An 18,635-nucleotide genomic window follows, 5' to 3' on the forward strand; every position below is an offset into this window, starting at 1 on the left:
CTCCACAGTTCAGACTTGCATCCTTTTTCATCAAAATGTGTCTGATCCAAGGTTGTCCTTTGTTTGTAATTGTTTAGCCACGTATACAACTGGAGAGATTATGTAAAACAGAAGCGCAGAATGCCCAGCTCTCCGAGCTGGTGGGTGCAGCCTCGAGCAAAACTCGAGGCGCTTGCAAAGAGACAGAAAAACAAACATCGTACAGGCCGAAGGGGCGTTCTGGGGGCAACGTGTCGCTGCGAGAGGGGAGTTTAGAACTTGGAGAGGCAGGGGCAGTGAACATGCATCACCAGCAGGAGCCTGTTCATAAGGATTTGGCTAAATCGACAGAAAGAATAACATGTGGTGGTCAAAAGTTTCCCCAACAATGTTTCATTACTGATGTGTCTGTGTCTTACTGATGAGGTAATCGGCACCTTGAAAACTGATTCCAGTGTGCTTTAGGATATCCTCAAGTACTGTAGTGCCATAGTTGTAATTGTTTACCATTAAAATCTAGTGTGTAATTTCCAGTGAGGATTTACTGACTGTGCTCATCGTGTGTGTTTCTGGAGCATTTCCAGGTTGAATGTGAATTCTCTCAGTCACACAGTGTGTTTATGGAAAATGTGCCATTAAAGTGTCTCCTTTCCTTAGAAGATGAAACTCCTCTTGTCCTTCTGCAGGCTTGCAGAATGTCTTTGTGTAAATCCTTTGACTGCAGACAGCGGACTATTTTAACTTGTTCTGGGAAAACTAAAGAAAGCAAACTGAACTCTTTAACACCTTTACCGTTACGTGGTGTCCAAACCCAAGGAGGACCTGCCGCTCAACTGACTTGCCCGCCCACAGCTCTTATTTTTTGGGTCAGTTTGTGGCCTGTCCTGTGTCCATCCTAGAAACCTCTTGTCATTCACTTGGGGTTTTTTTATAAATACTCCTGTCTTTGTTACAACTCTGAGCACTCGCAGCTATTTACGCCTGCCCAAAAATGAAGGTAAGTTCTGAGAAGGATGAAGAGACAGAGAGCGAGCTGTAAAATGCTGGTGTGAGAAGGCAGAGCAGCGGCTGCTGGGCTCTGGGGGCAAAAGCACCTGCCCTTGTCACCTCTGAGCACTCGTGCCACTCGCCTGAGCCTGAGGGGGAGCAGACACCTCCTCTCATTTCACGGAAAATAGTAAATGCAAAGGATATGGAACCAAAAAACTGGCCATGGTTAAGCACAGCTTCTGGTATAGAACAGAAAATCACCAACTCTAAGGAACTCCAGGCCCACCACTGCCTTCTCTTGAATCACTGTGGGTAAGCACACATGTTACTCAGAGAAATTTAATTACTGCAGACTGCAAACACGTTTCAAACTGAATTCTCAGGGTAGGAAGGAAAAGATGAACTTCGGTCCCACTCAAGCCCGTCAGAGAAACAAACCCAATTGCAATGCAGAGGTACATAACATCTCCCAGCTCCTAAAAATGTGGAAGCCACTTCAAAAATTCCTGTGGGGTTATTTTTCTGTTAATACATTCAACTCAGACATAGACAGCAATTTCCTGTATGGACACCAGAGAGAAGGTGGGTACAAACTGCCTTAATCACAAGCATTTCGTAGTTCACAAACATGACATTTACAGAGCTGTTAATTGTTGCTTTTAATTCTAACCTGCCGTTTGCTGTAGCTTTATTTTTCTTCTAGGAAAGACAGTTCTGCCACAGTTTCTCTCTTTACCGGAAAACAAGCTCTTCTATTCCAAAAAACCAATTCTATACATCCTTTCCCCCCCACACCGCCATGTCTGCGCTAACTGAACTAAACATTGATGGCGCAAGAAAACTTGAAAAAATTAAGCTAATAGAAGACATATTAAAAGCTGTTCCCACATCTGTTTTCCTGTGTAGCATTACTTTCCTCCTGCAAAAGGTGGGGAATCGGCTAGCTTTGTTTAGTCAAAGGCAGGCGACTGCCCCGATGCCTTTCTCTGTGCGCCTGTGTCTGTGCGTGTGTTTGCCTGTTGTGTGTGTGTCTGTGTGTCCGGGTGTGTATCAGCTTTGCTCTGTGCGTCTGTGTTTTTCTGTGTGGATGAGCACGTGTCTTTCTGTCTGTCTGTGTCTCTGCAGGTCTGCGGTTCTGGCTGGGGGTGTCTGTCTGCACGTGTTTCTGGGTGTGCGCACAGGCTTTAAAGCACCCAGGGCATTTTTCAACAAGGTGTTCATACAAGTTCATCATGCAGTCTCCCAGTCCTCTACATGACCTGAAAGTGCAGCCTTAGAACTATCAGTGAATAGATAAAGACTAAAATTGTTGTAGGCTGCAAAACCCAATGTGCTCAGAAAGCCAAACCCTCCACCCTTGTGAGGCTGCTCACTCACTGCAGCTGCAGCTACGCCCCCTCCTCCTTAGCTCGGCACAAGAGCTTTGCACACTTCAGAAGCGCCTAAAAGGCCAGAAATCCCTTTTAAGGAAGCATTTTGTGACAGTCAAGAGCTGTTAATCCACAAGCCCGTTCCACTCCCTTGCAGAAATGAACAACAGTTTCACGCGTGCCTGTTGCTTTTCCTTTCCCTGTTTGTTCTTAGCTTCTGCACCAGTTGTTCGCCAAAAATAAACCCCATTCCACTACCATATTTGTGCATCAGCCCTGGGGCGGCTCCGAGCCCCCTCCGGCTCTGCCGTTCTGCACCAGGCCAGCACACGCGCTGAGCGGCCATGCACATAACCCAGCTGAACCGCGAATGCCTCTTACATCTGTTTTCTTTTCTGGACAAAGATAGCAGGAAAAGTTTAGCAAAGACATGTCACACGTTGCTGGAAGTGTTCCGGGATCCTTTGCTGTGGTCTTTGTTGAACTTCCACTCCCCGTCGGAGTTAAAGAAGGATAACTTTCTCCTGGGACCTGCTTTAAAATACTTATCCGTCTGCTGGTATTCGGAGAGAGTCAAGGTGTGTAACATTGAGGACTGGATGAAAAACCATTTCCAGAAAGATTTCTGTAACAGGCACCAACGCACGGTCAATGATTTTTTACTAGAAGTTTGCAACAGGTACGTTCTTTGGGTGTGAAACTGTACTGGAAAGGTTAACTGCCTTGAAATGAGAGTGGTGAGAGCCCTTCGCTCCACCCAGCCTGCCTGGAATGAGACAAAGTGCGGGAGGTGCTTGATTTTGCAGTGTTAATATAGCATTAAATTGGTCTGATAGCTGCAATAGCACGTACTTTATACGGACTTTCCCTAAGCCTATTTATTCCTTTTTTTTTTCTTAAATAATGAATAGAGGAAGGTGCAATACTGCCCCGTGCAAATTGCTGTGTGACTGAAACGTGCTGTTCTGGCAGAGCACGGCGGGGGGGGCCTAGAGGTCAAATAGTGACTGTGTGTCAGAACAAAACGAAGTTCATCCAACATGTTACTACGACATGAAAAACAAAGTATTGCTTATATACTGAAATTCATCTCCATCTAAGCTCTTTATAAACTACATTAAAAGAAAAGAAATGCCTCTACTGAGGAGCAGCTCTGGGCGCACACCAGTTCTGACAGCAGCTCTACTGCCACAAAGCAGCTCTAAGGAAAAAAAAAAAATTTAAATTACATTCAGAGGAGCAAAGGGGATGAAGCCCCAACGCAGGCGTTTCAGGAACAGCGAGGGCTGGAGCCCAGATTGGAGCTGAAAGGGGCACGGCGGCGCCTCTCCTGAAAGGGCTCCTTCGTGTCGCAGCCGCAGCGCGGCGACGGCCTCCTGGGCAGCACGGGGCTCGGCTTGGAAGTAACAGTTCAAAATCCCCAGCAAATTACAGAATACTGACAGGGGACGCTCTGAGTGAGGAGGAGCCACAGGGCAATCTCAAAACAAGGACCGAAACAAGTTCTGAACAGAACATTAAGTTGCAAGTATAAAATTTCAGAAGTAACTATTCTAGAACAAGTGATAAACATTTTGGATTAATTAGCAAAGTATGATTAGGAGGCACAGCAGCTTCTGCAGAGGGGGGCGTGGGAGGAAGTATTCTCCCATTTTAGCACTGGAATGTCTACCATGAGGCCACAATTAACTATTTCCATTTTGTTGCTATCGCAAATTAGGATTTAGGAGGAGGACACTAGACCACAGCCCTGCAGGAACAGCTTGTGCACCTCTCCCCTCTGCAGAATCCCTAACCCCAAAGTGGCTGCAAAGCCTGTGCCGTAGGCATCTCCAAGTCCATAAAAATCCAGCAAATATCTTTCAGGCTTACACAGAATCGTTTCCGCAAGTTAAATGGAACTCTAACGTGTGAGTTTATATTGACTCTCGCCTCTCCCCCCAGTCCATTTTAGCCTTCCTAAAACAAGTTCCTGCCTTATTTTCCAGCAACCCATTGAAAGCATTTCCATCCCAACAAAATTCCCACCATTCTGTGCAAAGAACGATGCAAATTTAACAAATATCCAGCTTTTCTCTCAGAGTTTACTGTACTTTTATTCTGTTGACCAAGCTACAAGAGGTGGCAGGTCGGAGCCTTTCCTGACCTTGCCTGCTTGGAAGCATTTATTTTTCTAACTGTTCCTAAGTGAAATAAACAAACAAACAAACAAAGCCCTGCAGCTGACTTGCTCTCACTTTGCCAGCTCCGCTCAAAAGGTGAAGTCAAGCAGCAGAGGGGGATGGGGTGGGCTTTAAGGACACAAGAACCTGCTGCAGCGATGGCAGAGCCCCTGCTTGCCTCCCTAAGACCCTGACACAGGCCCCGAGCCCAAATCTTTAAGGGAAGAGCTTATGACCACTCGCCATGCTGAGGGGATGGAGCCAGGCCAACGGCTCTGTCCAGAGCTCTCGGGAGGTCAGTGTTAGCACTGCTGTTACCCTTCTTCCTGCAGCAGAGACCAGGAAAAGCCCAGTGCTAGCAGAGAAACATTCAGCTACATTTAGCTAAAACTACGGAGAGCTGAGCTGCTGTTCCCTGGAGAGCGGCGTGAGCCAGCAACCACACACGTGGACAAAAGGCTTTGCAGGTGGCTGCACAAGGTCCTTGCAAACACACCCGCTCAGCACAGCAGCTACCAATAACGGGTCTGCGCTGGGTAATGTGGTTCAGTAGCCTCCCCGATTCGGAACAGGCCGTTTCTGTGCTTCCTCAGGTCTACCGAGCAACACAAAACTGTAAGCTTTATTAATTTACCATGTTATTGAGACTAAAGGTCTCACCAGTTTCAGTGATTTGAAGGAAGGCTGAACAGTTGCACGGGGCTCAAAATCAACACAGCTCCTGTTTTGGCACCTATGCAGTACATCCCAGGGGCTGAAATATGCTCATTAATTCCCATAAAATCAAAAGCGGGAGTGTTTACTTGCCCATGCTCACCATGTCCAGAGAGCAGCCTCTTCAGTCAGTTGTCCTCAAATTCATCCTGACTTGAATCTCATCTCTAGTGGATTTGCACTTGCACCATGCAACTCTAAGAAAAAGCAAAGCAGCTGCAGCTCAAATAGGGATCTCCCTTCCCCCCTGCGCCAGCCGAGCTGGACACGCTGCCATCAAAAGAAAGAGCAAAGAAGGTAAGTTGTGCGATAAGTAAAGCTGAGCACCAAGATCTATGTAGGTCCCCACCCAGTCACACCTTCTTACTCTTCCTGCTGGAAGAGGAGGTATTTTTCTAGCTTCCATATTTATTCTTGACAACGCTAGTTTCTCCGAGCTCTACAATTTATTTCCCCCCTCTTCTCACCTAACTATCATGATTTCAGATGTCCAAACCTGCTATCTTTGACCCTTTCTGGATGCGGCCACGTTACGGACGACTGCATCTTGCTGCTTCTCAAGAGCTGCCCAAACCTCAGGACACTCAAACTGGAAAACTGTGTGCGGATCACTGACCAGACGCTCGAGGCCGTGGCCCTGCACGGGGCATCGCTGCAAACGCTCCACGTGGATTTCTGCCGGAACATAACACAAGCTGGCCTAGAGAGAGTCAGGGAAAAACGTCCTTCGGTAACGCTGAGAGCAGAGAGAAGCGCTAACATGATTCCAGACAGTAAGCCAGAAAAGAAGCTGATGCTTGAAAAATCATCAAGAAAACTGGTTCAGCTTTAAGTCCAACAAATTTTTTAAACTCTGTCAAAGCGGATATTTAACTTCACTTCCTCTCTCCTGTTGGGGAGCTCTGCGTCAGTCAACCGGAGCTATTTTCCTGCTTTCTGGTTTAAGTCCAAACAAATGGCTGATGCATTTTGTAAAGCTGCACTAGGAAAAAGCACAAACCTCCACCAGGACAGTGTTAAGGAAAAAAATTGTTTCCTTTCTGTTGCTTGAAACTGGAAAATCCTGCATTGCTGTAACAAAATGCTAGACTTGATTAAGGCTGAAACCTGCAACTTTGATACCCCATAATTTTGATGAGAGGAATGCACAAGAGAAGCAGCATCCTTGCAGTGATATAAAACAATCATTTGTCAGATTGCAATAAACTCAATGGTATTTAACAAAGATTTACAGTGGCTTGACAAGGTGACATGGTTCAGTAAGTCTGATGGCAAAGTTCACCTTACTAGTTACTGCACAGAAGAAACACACAAAGGAAAATGGAGTTAGAATCACAGAATCATAGAATAACCAGGTTGGAAGAGACCCACCGGATCATCGAGTCCAACCATTCCCATCAAACACTAACCCACGTCCCTCAGCACCTCGTCCACTCATCCCTTAAACCCCTCCAGGGAAGGGGACTTAACCCCCTCCCTGGGCAGCCTCTGCCAGGGACCAATGACCCTTTCGCAGAGACCAGAGACAAAGAGTAAGGAGGACTCTCCTGTTGAGTCATGAGGTTCAGAGTGGACTCTCCCTTGCTTTCCTAACTCTTGAGTAAAGGGAAAGGACATGAAGTCACAGCAGATAGAGCTGGGCTACTTGTAGGATTTACAAATTTGTGTTCAAGGATTTATCCATCTGGGCATTCCATAGGCTAAGGGTGATAACCACACCACGTAAGATCTTGCAGCAAAAGCAGAGCCCCTGACAGCCCTTATTCGTCAGTAACGCTGGTAGCTGGTGCGTTGGGCTTATTTATTAAAGGAGGGATGCCCAGCGATGCACACAAGACACTGCTTGGCTCTTTGCATAATGTACTTTGACAAGATGCACAAGCTGACATTAAAGGAAGCACAGTATGAACAATGCGAGTTACATAATTAACCTCCAGGAAAAGACAGTAATTTGCAACCTATCTGCAACCTGCAGCTTTAAGTGCTAAATTAGGAACACGCTGCAATGCAGACCTTACCAGCACTGGCTTCTCACCGTGAAGTACAAAACAAACGGCTATTTTCATCTCAAACCACAAGGCTCTCACTTCCCTGTAGGCTGCTCTGCTACGTGGAAAGAAAACATTTTTAAATGAAGGCTTAATACAGCTCTGTCTACCAACACAAAAGGTTAGCAATGTTTTAGTCTGCTCTATAAAATTTGCCTTGATACAACACACTGGGAGTTGGTCACAGCATCGAGCATTCAAGACTGGTAACGCTGCATTCCAGACTCTTCCCAGGCTTACAGATTTTGGCCTGGGGAAAGGTAAACATTTCAGAGAGCCACATCTTCCTGCGTCAGCTCTCCTGCAGCTCCTGTCACAAGTTTTACTCCCGAGTCTGTCTCAGTATAACAACACAGTGATCACCTGGTTTCAGTCGTTCAGGCTTCTGTTCGAACGACACATGCTTTTTGAAAAAGTCCCCATCTCAAGCCTGTGCTTTACCCTACACGGGAGACTGTCCTCAACTTCTGCTTTCCGTTATTTCCCATTTTGTTTAACAATTCTGACATGAATTCAGAATTCTGACTCCTAGAGATCGCCCCACTTAATATGTAAACCCTTTCCTGCTCACACAGCAGCCAAATGTGTTTTTACCTTAAATCTCTTCCATTCAATACAATCCACTGAAGAATTCCATGCCCACAATCGAGAACTTGCCTATGATGCTTCAGCTTGTCTTGAAAGAAAGATTTATATCAACCTGTCCTTTGTTCATGTTGGAACAGAAAGAAAGGCCGCGTGCTATCACAATTGCACCTGAAGCCAATCTTTATGGCAAGAGCAGGACTGCAAGATTGTATTTTCAATCAGCGTCTCTAGGAAGGCAAGTTTCAAATAAACAACCTCAGAAGTATTTTAATAGCCTACATTCCTAGGGCTTGTTCTTTCCTCGCCAAGAATTAATGAGGTAGCTATTGACTCCTGAAAACACTCCTGTTATGGTGCATCACAAGTGGAAGGAGGACTTTACATCTCTCACCATAAGCGAGCACGCTTACTCTTCCTTTCCACCCTGGTTCCACAGGTATCCCCTTTGGTGCTCTCGCATTTGGCTGAGCTAAGAAATAAATCACCACATTACAGAGACTTAGTCAAACAAAGCTGAAATTCCAGAGAAATACTTGATCAGCATGAGTATCGTAAGAAACACCCAGATGACAAAGAAAGTAACTTCAGTATCGCATCTTCACAACTTAGAGATATTCAACGGCACGACACTAATATTCTGGCATTTCATTGACCCATTCCTAATATTAAAGTAGGACCCTTGTGCACTACAAAGGAACAGAACTGGAAGCACAGACAGGAACAACAAACAGCAACCCGAAACCAGCATCCACCACTTGGAAAGTAGATCACCACACTGAACAAACTTATTGTGATGAAGAATTTGGGATGTTGACACAATTCTTACCTTGGGTACACTGCTGGTGGAAAAACGACCAATTTCACATCTTGCTGACAAGCCAAAACAAGACAGGAATTCCAAAGACACATTAGTAAGCGAAGACTTTCTCTTGATGCCAGCTCTCTAAGCACTGTGTGACGAAAGACACCTCTGCAGATGCAACACCTAACAGATTTTCAAGTAGCTACAAGATACGGAAGCAGGCTTGCAGCTGTCTACAGATTATTTATGCCTTTTTTGCCAGTTTTCTATCAGGACTGGTTGAGGGGAGCAGGCAGTGGTGGTGTGGGTTTTGTTTTGTTTTATTTTAGGGAGCTAAATCGGGCCTTGGAACCCTTCTTCCACTTAGTTTCTTGGCCTATCTGTGTACAGACACTCAGATTTGTATTGTTTTTCTCCTCCTCGCCTTGAATGGCAGGTAAAATTTGAACACAGTTGGTAATTTTTTTCAGCATCAATAAATCTACTGAAAACTGAATCCATAGTGATTATGTATAATGATTACAGAAGACTTTCCACTGTGATAACCTAGCTCAGCTTGGCAATAAGGTAAAAGGAAATTAAACCAAGTCCTACAGCACAGTAAAACTGCTCACTACCAGCAGCAGTATTATTTGCCATTAAATTTCACCTCCCAGTCAAAAGGGCTAAATAATAGATCCAAATCAAACTTCCACGCCTGACTGATCACTAGTTCACCTCTTCTCTGAACAACACTGCTGCTCAAGAACACATTCTGTGCTTCCCAGTCCTCTCAAAGCACGACAGACCTACCACTACCTTCCGGCTCCATCAGATGAACCAACACTACTACCAGTAGCTCCACAAAGAGCGAGGCTTCACCCAGTTAAAGTAACTCGCCTCCCTCTAGTCTCAGGGACTGACCGTTCATCCTCTCTCTGGTGCAGTGTGTCTACCTGTTTCAAAGGGCTATCCAGCTGCCTGATACCCTGACAGCCCAAAAGGCTGGGGATGTACCTCCTAGGTGGGAAAGAAAAGAAAAAATAACCACCAAATAAGTAGGAAGAGGTGACTGCAAACACCAGAGGTGGTAGAGCAGGAATTATCTCATCCCAGGGTAAAAACAGGGTAAGAAACAGGAATCATGGGCTTCAAGATGCAACAGCTTTATAAACCAGAGACAGTGGGTGCTTCTTGTGAGTTATTTGAAGTGTAAGGAAAAGGTTAGGTACTACTCATGTACAGCAAAAACTAAGCGGCAGAAAAGCCATGTTCAGCAAGAGACACAAGCTTTTGGCATCTAAGTGGCTCCCTAAACAATACCTACCCAGCACATTACTCTTGTGACTAAAGCTTTTCAAGCTGACTTTCTCTAATTATGCTTAGAATTTAACACTTCTAAGCTCACTGTGTCTCTGTGTCTCTTATTAACTTGAAATGAGTCTAGATAAACACACTGCTACGCGTCTGTTCTTGCCTCTCGATATGCATTTGTAACCACTGACACTCCCTGCTCCAGTCACACACTCTGTCCCATCCAATGCTGGAATGTGAAGAAGAAATCAGGTGAGACTTTGGAAATCACTTGCACTCCCCCTTGCCCCAGCCAACTTCTGCCTAGTGCTACAGCACTGCCACTGAAGGTTTGTTGCAAGACAGAACTGCATTTTTTTTTTCCCTCTAAATAATGGCATATGTGACCTACTCATACTACAGCACATAGACATACACTGGTAATATTCATTCCCCTTTCTATAGAGGGGAATTCCTGGCACTGCTCAAGAACCTTGTCCCCCCTTTTTCATGTGCCAACAACTAGTTGAAAGAACTTTACCAGATAAAACCCAGACCTGCAAATTTCTACAACCTATCAAGCCAGCCCTTTGGCCACTATTAGCTGGCAGCCATACACCAGTTAGGTCTCAACAACCAGGGAGCTTTGCTCCTGATCCCTGCTGACACAGAACAATCACGTGGGAAAACAACAGGAATTTCTACACTCTTCTCCAGCTCAGATGGACCAGTATTCTCCCACATGAGCTTAAGTTAGAAACGTTTTCACGCTAGCAGGCCCCACAGCATCCTTACCAAGCAGTCTGGGAAGAATGAGGGAGGAAATCAAGGCAGAGCAGCAGCGACTGCCCTGGGGACAGACCGTTCTACCCTCTTCCTCAGCCCAGTCAAACCCTGCGCCTGAACACGAAGCAGCATATGTAGTTTCACACAGATCACGGTTAGTGACAGAGACACTGGGGAATCCTCTATTCTTCAGCACTTACCTAAGACAGAGAACAGAAATGTCTTTGTACAGCACATTCCTGCCGCAGCCAAAGGCGAACGCTGCAGCGTGAGCCACACCTGCTGACCATGACCCACTTAGAGCTGCAAGGAGAGGAGATCAAACACCAGACATAGGAAATATACTAACATCAAAGGCATGAACTAAGAATGTATGTAAAATCCATAGCCTGGACTACTACCCTGTCGCTTTGATTTTATTTTTTTTTGTATTCTGATCAAGCATCAACTACAGCAATCTACAGATTAAAAAGGATTCTCGTTTTTTCTTTAAAGGGAAGATTTAAAAGGTTCTGAGTCAAGGTGGCAGCAAGGTATTATTGTCAACAACCGCAACTTTGGAGGAGAAAAAAAACTTAAATGAAAATCAAGAAGGAACCAAGTTCAACATTCACTTGTATTGAAGTACGAAGAATAAATAACGGTATACCCGAAAAAGCCAGTACCTCAAAGACATTACGAACGCAGACCACGGTACTAACACAGCAAATTCATTGTAGATAAACATTTTACGATACTTCAAATGTCACATCCTGTCTGAACACTGCAATACTATCATTTCCTGAGAGAAAATATAAAAAAGCATGAAGACAGAGTAAACCAATCACAATTCACAAATGCGTACAAGCAAACAATTCTTGAATTTGCTTTATTTTTCTCTGCATAAGGAACCCTGCACAGGCAATTCAAATTAAAACAAAATAAATATGTGAATATTCATGTAAAACTGTCCTTGCTAATGAACAATTATACACAATGTACAACTCTTCATGTTCACTGGGAGGGCTTACAAATGTACTATTCCCAACAAAAATGCACCAAAATGTGTCCATGCAAACTCATCAAAAGTGACCAAAAAAGGAGAAAAAACTTACCGATCATACTTTTTTGTTTTCTTTTTCCTTTTTTCTTTTTTTACAATCACAAAAAAATAAAAACATCTAATTTTTTGTTACATTTAGAGTAACTAAAATGTGGCCACTGTCTATTTTTATGCTCCTATAACATCTATGGTTACTGTAAAAGTATGTCAACAATGAATTGGACTTAGGGCACTATTTGTAGTGAAAGGAAGATGATTTTGTTCACAGAATGTTAATAATCTGTGTCTGAGCCCTCTGCATTGTCCACATTCCGTGAGAGCATATAATTGTCCATATCTATAGACCTGCAATTATTGATTGCATAGCGCAAACGCTCTGCCATGATTAGTTGACTGGAGTAAGGTGGGAGCCTCAGTTGAAAGAAACAAGTCTGTGAGGTAGGCAAGCTGTCGTAAGGCTGTGGAAATGGATAAAAGGTGGGACACCGTTAAGTTGTGAAAGAAGCAAAAAACACAACATATCCATATTTCATTGCTCCCTCTCTTCTTCGCCTCTATCATTTCACACTGTAGCTCAAAACTTGTTATAAGAAGCAGACTGGCCTCCCTTGCTTACATGACTTGTGTCATCCTTAAACATGAGCAAAACTACTGTATCTCCTGCTCTGTAAATAATTCAACCTGCTAAGGAAATGTAACTATCTGAAAAGCTGCTCGCGCTGCTACTTGACAGCCCACTGGAAGACACCAAGCAACGTTCAAATTACAAACCACAGTGGGTCTTAGCGTGAGGCAATCTGAGAGACTTAACCAAAAGTGACAGTCACACCACTGTGATCTTAGATTTTGCCAAGTTTTTGATTCACGTAGTTCAGAGAACACGCTTTCACCGCACAAAACTCAGAAGAAATGCCAAATGAACACATCCTGTATGTAAAGTAATATACTGCAACCTTATTACACTGGTTTTAAGATATTAAGAGTTCACTAGTGGTCATGTTGCCACTCACAGATATAGAACTTTAAGAGCAAAAATTATCAAACGAAAAAAGGGACTAGAAGAGAAAATGACTGTAGACAAGTTACAATACCAGAAGGTTTGTTGCTTGTGCAAATACTTGTCTTGGCCTTCAATCATGTAACTTCAGTAAACGTACCAGATGAATTATGGTGCCACTCATGCAGTGTATATACTTCTACTTCTATTCAGTTTTAGTAGCTCAGAGCAAATCCCATCTCATACTTTCTCTGTAAATATACTACTATGGAAACCTGCCTCCTATTGCCAAATGACAGCTTATACTAGACAGGAACAAAAAACCCAAAACCAGAAAAGAGCATCTTACCCTATCAACCTTCATTATTTGGAATCGCTGAGAGATGTCAGCTGTGTTGGCCGGCAATCGAGATCTTCCTGACACAAACCTCATGAAAAGAACTCTCTCCTCATTTGAAAATTCTTCAAGAGTATGCCAGAACCACTGGACCAGCTGATGCTGCTCATCAACTTCTCTGTATCGCACAACTTTCTTCAGAACTTCAACTGATATTTCTGGCATTCCACAGACCATCTGTTCCAACTGCTTGGCAGTCAGAAGAGACAACAAAGGAACCGGAACAATCCAAGACATTCCTTCTCTTACGGCAGCCACCTAGTGCCCCAAAAAGAACAGATATTTGAAGTGTGGTTGCCTTACCCCTGCCACTTACTGTACCACCCAAATGCAAAAGTAACCTACTGGCTGAGAAAGGGGATTGTATTATACAACTGCCAAACGCAACCTCCCATATACATTTCTCTGTAAGGGCTATACCCTCTCTCAAAATCCTGGAGAAAGTTACATGCATTTTTAATTGTAATTGCACAAGGAAGAACACACTTTGATACAGAAGAACAAAAAATTAAGTACAAGTTAGAAGCACAAATGATGATGGCTGAACAATATACCCGTGTATATACCACACATCTGAGTGGGAGCAAGGGCACATCAGAACTGCTGTTTGCATCAACAATGAGAATATGGTCACAATGAGGTTCTTACCTGACGGTCCATTTCATGGAGTCTGTACTCAATTGCCCTCTCCACATATTCTTTCCTGTTTGAAAAGGTAAGTGGGATACTGTTCCCTCCAGGGATTATGGGAACCATTTTACCATCAGCACTCTGGCCAACAAAAGAATCTAAAGGAATCATCTGTTATGCAAAACAGGAAAAGATGCAGTGTAAGTCACTCTAGTGATCCAAGTTTAATATTTTACCATCAGTCATCTAGAACTAAATAAGATCACAAATGATTCCAAATATTTATGAAGTGCTTGTTATCCCAAAAATGGATACGTTAAATTCAACAAATACTGAAGTTAAGGTCATTCTGATAAAGTAACCACTTTCAGAATAAACCTAGAAGCTCAGACCTTCCTATCTTACCTCATGGAAATTTTCTTCAGTAATCCCACTGTCTTCAATGTGAAGAATGCTGTTGAGGGTCTGCACATAGAGCAGATCTACCTCCTCCAAATCCTCCAAGATGAGTGGGATACAACAAAGTTGCTTCCAGACCATTGGAGCCAAATGAAGATCTAATGGCTTTTTTGTACGAATAGCTACACCCATGAGAATGCCCAAGAACTTAAACTGCATCAGATGTTCATCTAAACACGCTGAAGGGTTAAAGAGAAACCTGAAAGAACAAAGAATCAGTGAAAATACTCCAGCAGCATTTCTACACTACCTCATTAGAAGTAAAAGACAAAACATTCCTAAGCACACACTGTAACTGTCAACACAATTATCAGCAAGGGGCATCCAAATAAGATTATTGTTATCTTTAGCTGTTAAAGCAACGGAGACCGAGACGGGCAGAACTAATCCTGACCACAAGGGCTGGCATTCTTGTTGTTACTCTGAATTCTGCCAACAGCAATCCAGGAAGTTAATCTTAAAATCATGCCCTCTCCTCCACAATAAAGTAACATCACAACCTGAAGGAAAAAATACACTAGAGACAATCACGAAGTCTCATCATTTGGCATAAAACAGTTAATAGAAGAATTTAGTCGTCACCCACTAACATCTGCAATAAAAGCAAATCCTGGACCACTTACCTATCCCTATTGTAGCCTACTTCAGCCGTAGCATTTGGGGAAGGAATAAGCAGGTCTACTATTCCAGTTTCCAGTTCCTTAAAAAACAACAAAAATAGCCTTCTCCAACACAGGAATAACAAATTTATTACAGAAATATTATGAATATATATGATACATTCCTGGTACCTGTTTCAGAAATAATCAGATGCCATAAGCTTGTCACCCACTGGCGCAGCTTTTGCAAGAACCAAAACTGAAGCAGCTTTTTTTAATGAGATCTGTTCTGAATCCTCGTCACACTTGTATTTAATGTAAACTGTCCAGTAAAGTACCCAAAAAATACGCCTCATGTCCCTACCTGAACCAATGCTACTCTAGTCTTACAGGTTCCAGAAATTTCATTTATAAAGAGAGTTCTTCAGTTTTTATCGTGCTATCCTAATTCTAACTCCAAAGCCAGATCCAGCACTATCCATAGCCGTTGCCTCGTCCCAGACTAAGCACATACACTAATTATCCTCAGTAATCCTTTTTTCAATTTTAAGGGTCCTGGAAGATTAAGGAAAAACTTCTCCAGCCAGCACTGTCTTGAATCCTTCTCCTGGCTACAATCACAGTCATGTCACAGGACTGAGACAGACCTTTAAAACTCTAAGCAGTACACGTAAGCTTTGACGAGCTTTGTCTTAGTCCTGCTAGGCCGAAGCCTTGAGATGTATCTGAGAAGACAGTTATGTCCACAAGAGCAACAACGTCCAGGTTACAGGCAGGCAAAACTGTGCACTTTCTGCACTGAACCTGAGAGGTGACATACATGAGAAACACCTGCCTGAGGTGTTTCTGTATTGTATGCATGGAAGGTACTGTAATCACAGAATTCAGTACAACTTCTCCTACGGAAGTCACTGGCTGGATAGAATGGGGAGCTGCAAAATGCTCCCATAATGTGGAGTGAGCATCTCGCAATCCCAAGGTGCCAACTGTTATAATAGTTACAGTGCAGCTTCATGGCATCTCGTTGCCACAGTCTAGGAAATCACTTTATTGTCAGATACACCCCTGAGCAGGCAGCTCTAGTGCTGCGGCTCAGGACTGAAGAACAAGCATTTGCCAAGCTACAAAAAGGAAATGTGAAAAAACCTAAAAGATAACAAACAGAATAAAATACTTAGGCACTCTGAGGTAACAGACTTTCCATACCTGACACATTTCTGTAATAGTGTCATCAAACACTCCACCTGCATCATCAGCTCCTTCTCCAACCAGTTTCACTTTCCAGGCACGGGAAGGTAGGCGAAGGTCGGATGCGTTCAGCTTTACCACTTGCCTTGCTATCTGCACAAAAATGGGCTTGCATTTCCGACCTCTTTCAAAAACACAAAAAGACAGAGCCATACAATGTAATTCATAAACTCATAAAGGCTACTGAAATCACTCAATTTACAAAGCAGTACAGACAGGTCAGTATGCGAAATGTTAGAGAGAAAGACTGAGTATCAGTATTCTTCCGAGGCCTAATACAATGCCTGTGAAAACAACACTGACCTGGTTGATATCCTTTTCACAGTAATCTGTGGCCCGTAGTTTTTCCCCTGAACCATAGTTTTTCCTATGGAGCGCACCATGGGGAGCGTGTACACTCGTGGAGCAAGCAAGGGTCTTAGCTGCCCCTGAACTATTCCCCATGTTCCAGCATTGTAGTGAGATGTACTGTTCTGCAATAAAGCAAGAAGAATAAACATATTAATAAAGGATATTAATTACATTCTTTACAGAATAAAAGCCTTCATGATAATCACTAGCATTTCAATTTTTCAGGGAACAGCCAGGTTAGCAGTTTTAGGTTTCAGCTTTGAGGCTAATAAGCTTTTGAAACCAAAACACTGACGTGTCCACGTTGGCTTAAGCAAAAGTATGTAACAATAACCTGACACAGTTTTGTTCAATATGGATTTTTATATTTTTCTATTTATTACAAACAACCCTATAGAACCTATTACTAAGATCCTTCTTGTTTTGATCAGAAACTCTAGTGACATGGCATAACACAACAGAGCGAAGTTAATTTTATTTCATACGGAATTTTACCTGGTTATTGGGACTGAGATTGAGTAATCTCCATGAAGAGTACATGAGGTCAGAAAAATGGTACAGCAGTCTGAGCCTTGCTCTTACTGTATGAATGCTGACTTCTTTCAGTGCCCCATACTGTGGTGGAATGGCATCAGGTAAACCAAGCTGCAAAGGCACCGAAACACCTACCACAGAAAAAGAAACAAAGCATTATTTCTTAAAAGCTAGCTGTACTGCTTTTGGCTGGGATGGAGTTGATTTTCTTTGCAGTAGCTTATGTGGTGTTTAGCTGCCTACTGGAGTTAAACCACAACAGCAGCAAAATGCTGCTGAAGTAATTTGAAAACCTGCCTGGCTATAAACCAAAACAAGTTCTATCCTGAACGTTCAGAAGTCCTTGTAGCATTGATCCCCCAGGAAACAAACAGTACACCAAGCACCCACACAACCAACCTCGGTTCTTTACCTGGAGCTCTTGGAGGAACAGGCGGAGCTGTCCAGGCAGCGCTGTGGCATCGCCCCGCCGAGATCTGTCGAACGTTCTTTCCTTGCAGGACCGTGACTAGGGTTGGCTCTCTGACATGGTTGGTATGGCCCAGACCAAGCTGACAATTTATAACAGACGTAAAAGGGACAAACAAGAATCAACAACTGCAATGATACTCCTAAAACTCTCTAAGCAAACTTCAGAGCAAATGGTAAAAACTTGTACTAATCTACAGCTTATACTGGGATAAAAAACATATTCACCATATGTAGCTTCTATTGAGCTAGATTTTAAAATTTATTTTCAAAAGAATATTGCACCCGTACTCAATGGGAGCAGATCTAGGTGTCAAAGACCTTAAAACAGCTAAGGATTTTCGGCAAGCTCTTTTGCAGACCGAGGAACTAATACATAGTGCTGTGTTGTCTCTCTGCTGCCGTCCTCCTCATGCAGAGTCCACACAGCTCAAGTGCCCCCTCTGTACCATTTAAATACACTTTTTGTTTCAGCACATGAATTCCAACAATAATTTATGCAAACACAATTTGTGTAAAGAGAAGGTTTTCTGAAGCTGTTCTGACTTCCTATTGATAGGTTCATATCATACTCAAATTTCATATTCCAAAAGTGAAAATTTCACATTGTAAGAGTACAACTTTCTTTTACTACCTCATATCAAACAATTTTTTTGCACTGTGAGGAAGATCATAATAAACAAACTTTCAGAATAAAGTTTCTCTGAATTTTGTATCCTAGCAATTTCTCTCAAAGTAAGCACTCTATAAAAAAAAAAAAATTTCAATTCCCCCAAAGAAATTGTTCTAAACAACTTGTTCAACAGTCCTTCTCAAACACTCAATCCTGAAATAGCAGAGGATGATTTTTGTCCAAACTTCCTGCAACATCAACAGCCAATATATCAAGAGGCTCACTTTTACACCTGTAGTGTGCAACAGTCAAAAAGCTGAAGTCCTTTAAAAAATTTGAGTTAAACATAGGGTGAAGGAGGAAAACTGATTTTAAGGGCAGGGATAAAGTTAGAGTCCAAAGAAGAGAGAGAACTTATGTTTTAATTTTTTTTTCTGACTTAAAAAAATTACTCTCTAAAAAACATTCATATTTTCTTTATGAAAAGAGTCTAAAGAGGGCACAAATCTATCTGATACCAATCACAAATGATGTTGGAAAAGAATAATAATACCTCAAGAATAGGCAGTGATTTATAATTTTTTAA

The 18,635-nt window shown here is 42.9% G+C and overlaps 2 protein-coding genes across 2 annotated transcripts in view; one reads left to right on the top strand and one right to left on the bottom strand.

The window, feature by feature from the left end:
- The first annotated feature begins 2,551 nt into the window (after window positions 1-2,551).
- Window positions 2,552-6,104, top strand: FBXL22 (F-box and leucine rich repeat protein 22). The gene is made up of 2 exons (XM_069867129.1): window positions 2,552-3,018; window positions 5,702-6,104. The coding sequence occupies exons 1-2, from the start codon at window positions 2,684-2,686 to the stop codon at window positions 6,045-6,047; spliced, it is 681 nt and encodes a 226-aa protein (XP_069723230.1). The 5' UTR covers window positions 2,552-2,683; the 3' UTR covers window positions 6,048-6,104.
- Window positions 6,105-11,526: 5,422 nt separating this feature from the next.
- Window positions 11,527-18,635, bottom strand: part of HERC1 (HECT and RLD domain containing E3 ubiquitin protein ligase family member 1) — a 62,047-nt gene continuing 54,938 nt past the window's right edge. Inside the window, exons 69-77 of the mRNA XM_069867124.1 lie at window positions 17,381-17,519; window positions 16,930-17,099; window positions 16,387-16,556; window positions 16,042-16,207; window positions 14,860-14,936; window positions 14,183-14,435; window positions 13,796-13,948; window positions 13,100-13,405; window positions 11,527-12,211 (exon numbers count right to left, since the gene is read on the bottom strand). Of these exons, the coding sequence (XP_069723225.1) occupies window positions 12,026-12,211; window positions 13,100-13,405; window positions 13,796-13,948; window positions 14,183-14,435; window positions 14,860-14,936; window positions 16,042-16,207; window positions 16,387-16,556; window positions 16,930-17,099; window positions 17,381-17,519 (1,620 nt within the window). The 3' untranslated portion in view covers window positions 11,527-12,025. The remainder of the gene's footprint in view (window positions 12,212-13,099; window positions 13,406-13,795; window positions 13,949-14,182; window positions 14,436-14,859; window positions 14,937-16,041; window positions 16,208-16,386; window positions 16,557-16,929; window positions 17,100-17,380; window positions 17,520-18,635) is intronic.

Source organism: Phaenicophaeus curvirostris, chromosome 12 (assembly GCF_032191515.1).
Source record: "Phaenicophaeus curvirostris isolate KB17595 chromosome 12, BPBGC_Pcur_1.0, whole genome shotgun sequence".
Taxonomy (NCBI): domain Eukaryota; kingdom Metazoa; phylum Chordata; class Aves; order Cuculiformes; family Cuculidae; genus Phaenicophaeus; species Phaenicophaeus curvirostris.

What these genes read in the sequence shown, in the direction of transcription:
- FBXL22 (XM_069867129.1), top strand. Translation starts at nt 2,684, where the DNA reads ATGCACATAACCCAGCTGAACCGCGAATGCCTCTTACATCTGTTTTCT. An exon ending in TTACTAGAAGTTTGCAACAG is followed by an intron (nt 3,019 to 5,701) that starts GTACGTTCTTTG and finishes TCATGATTTCAG; the next exon opens with ATGTCCAAACCTGCTATCTT.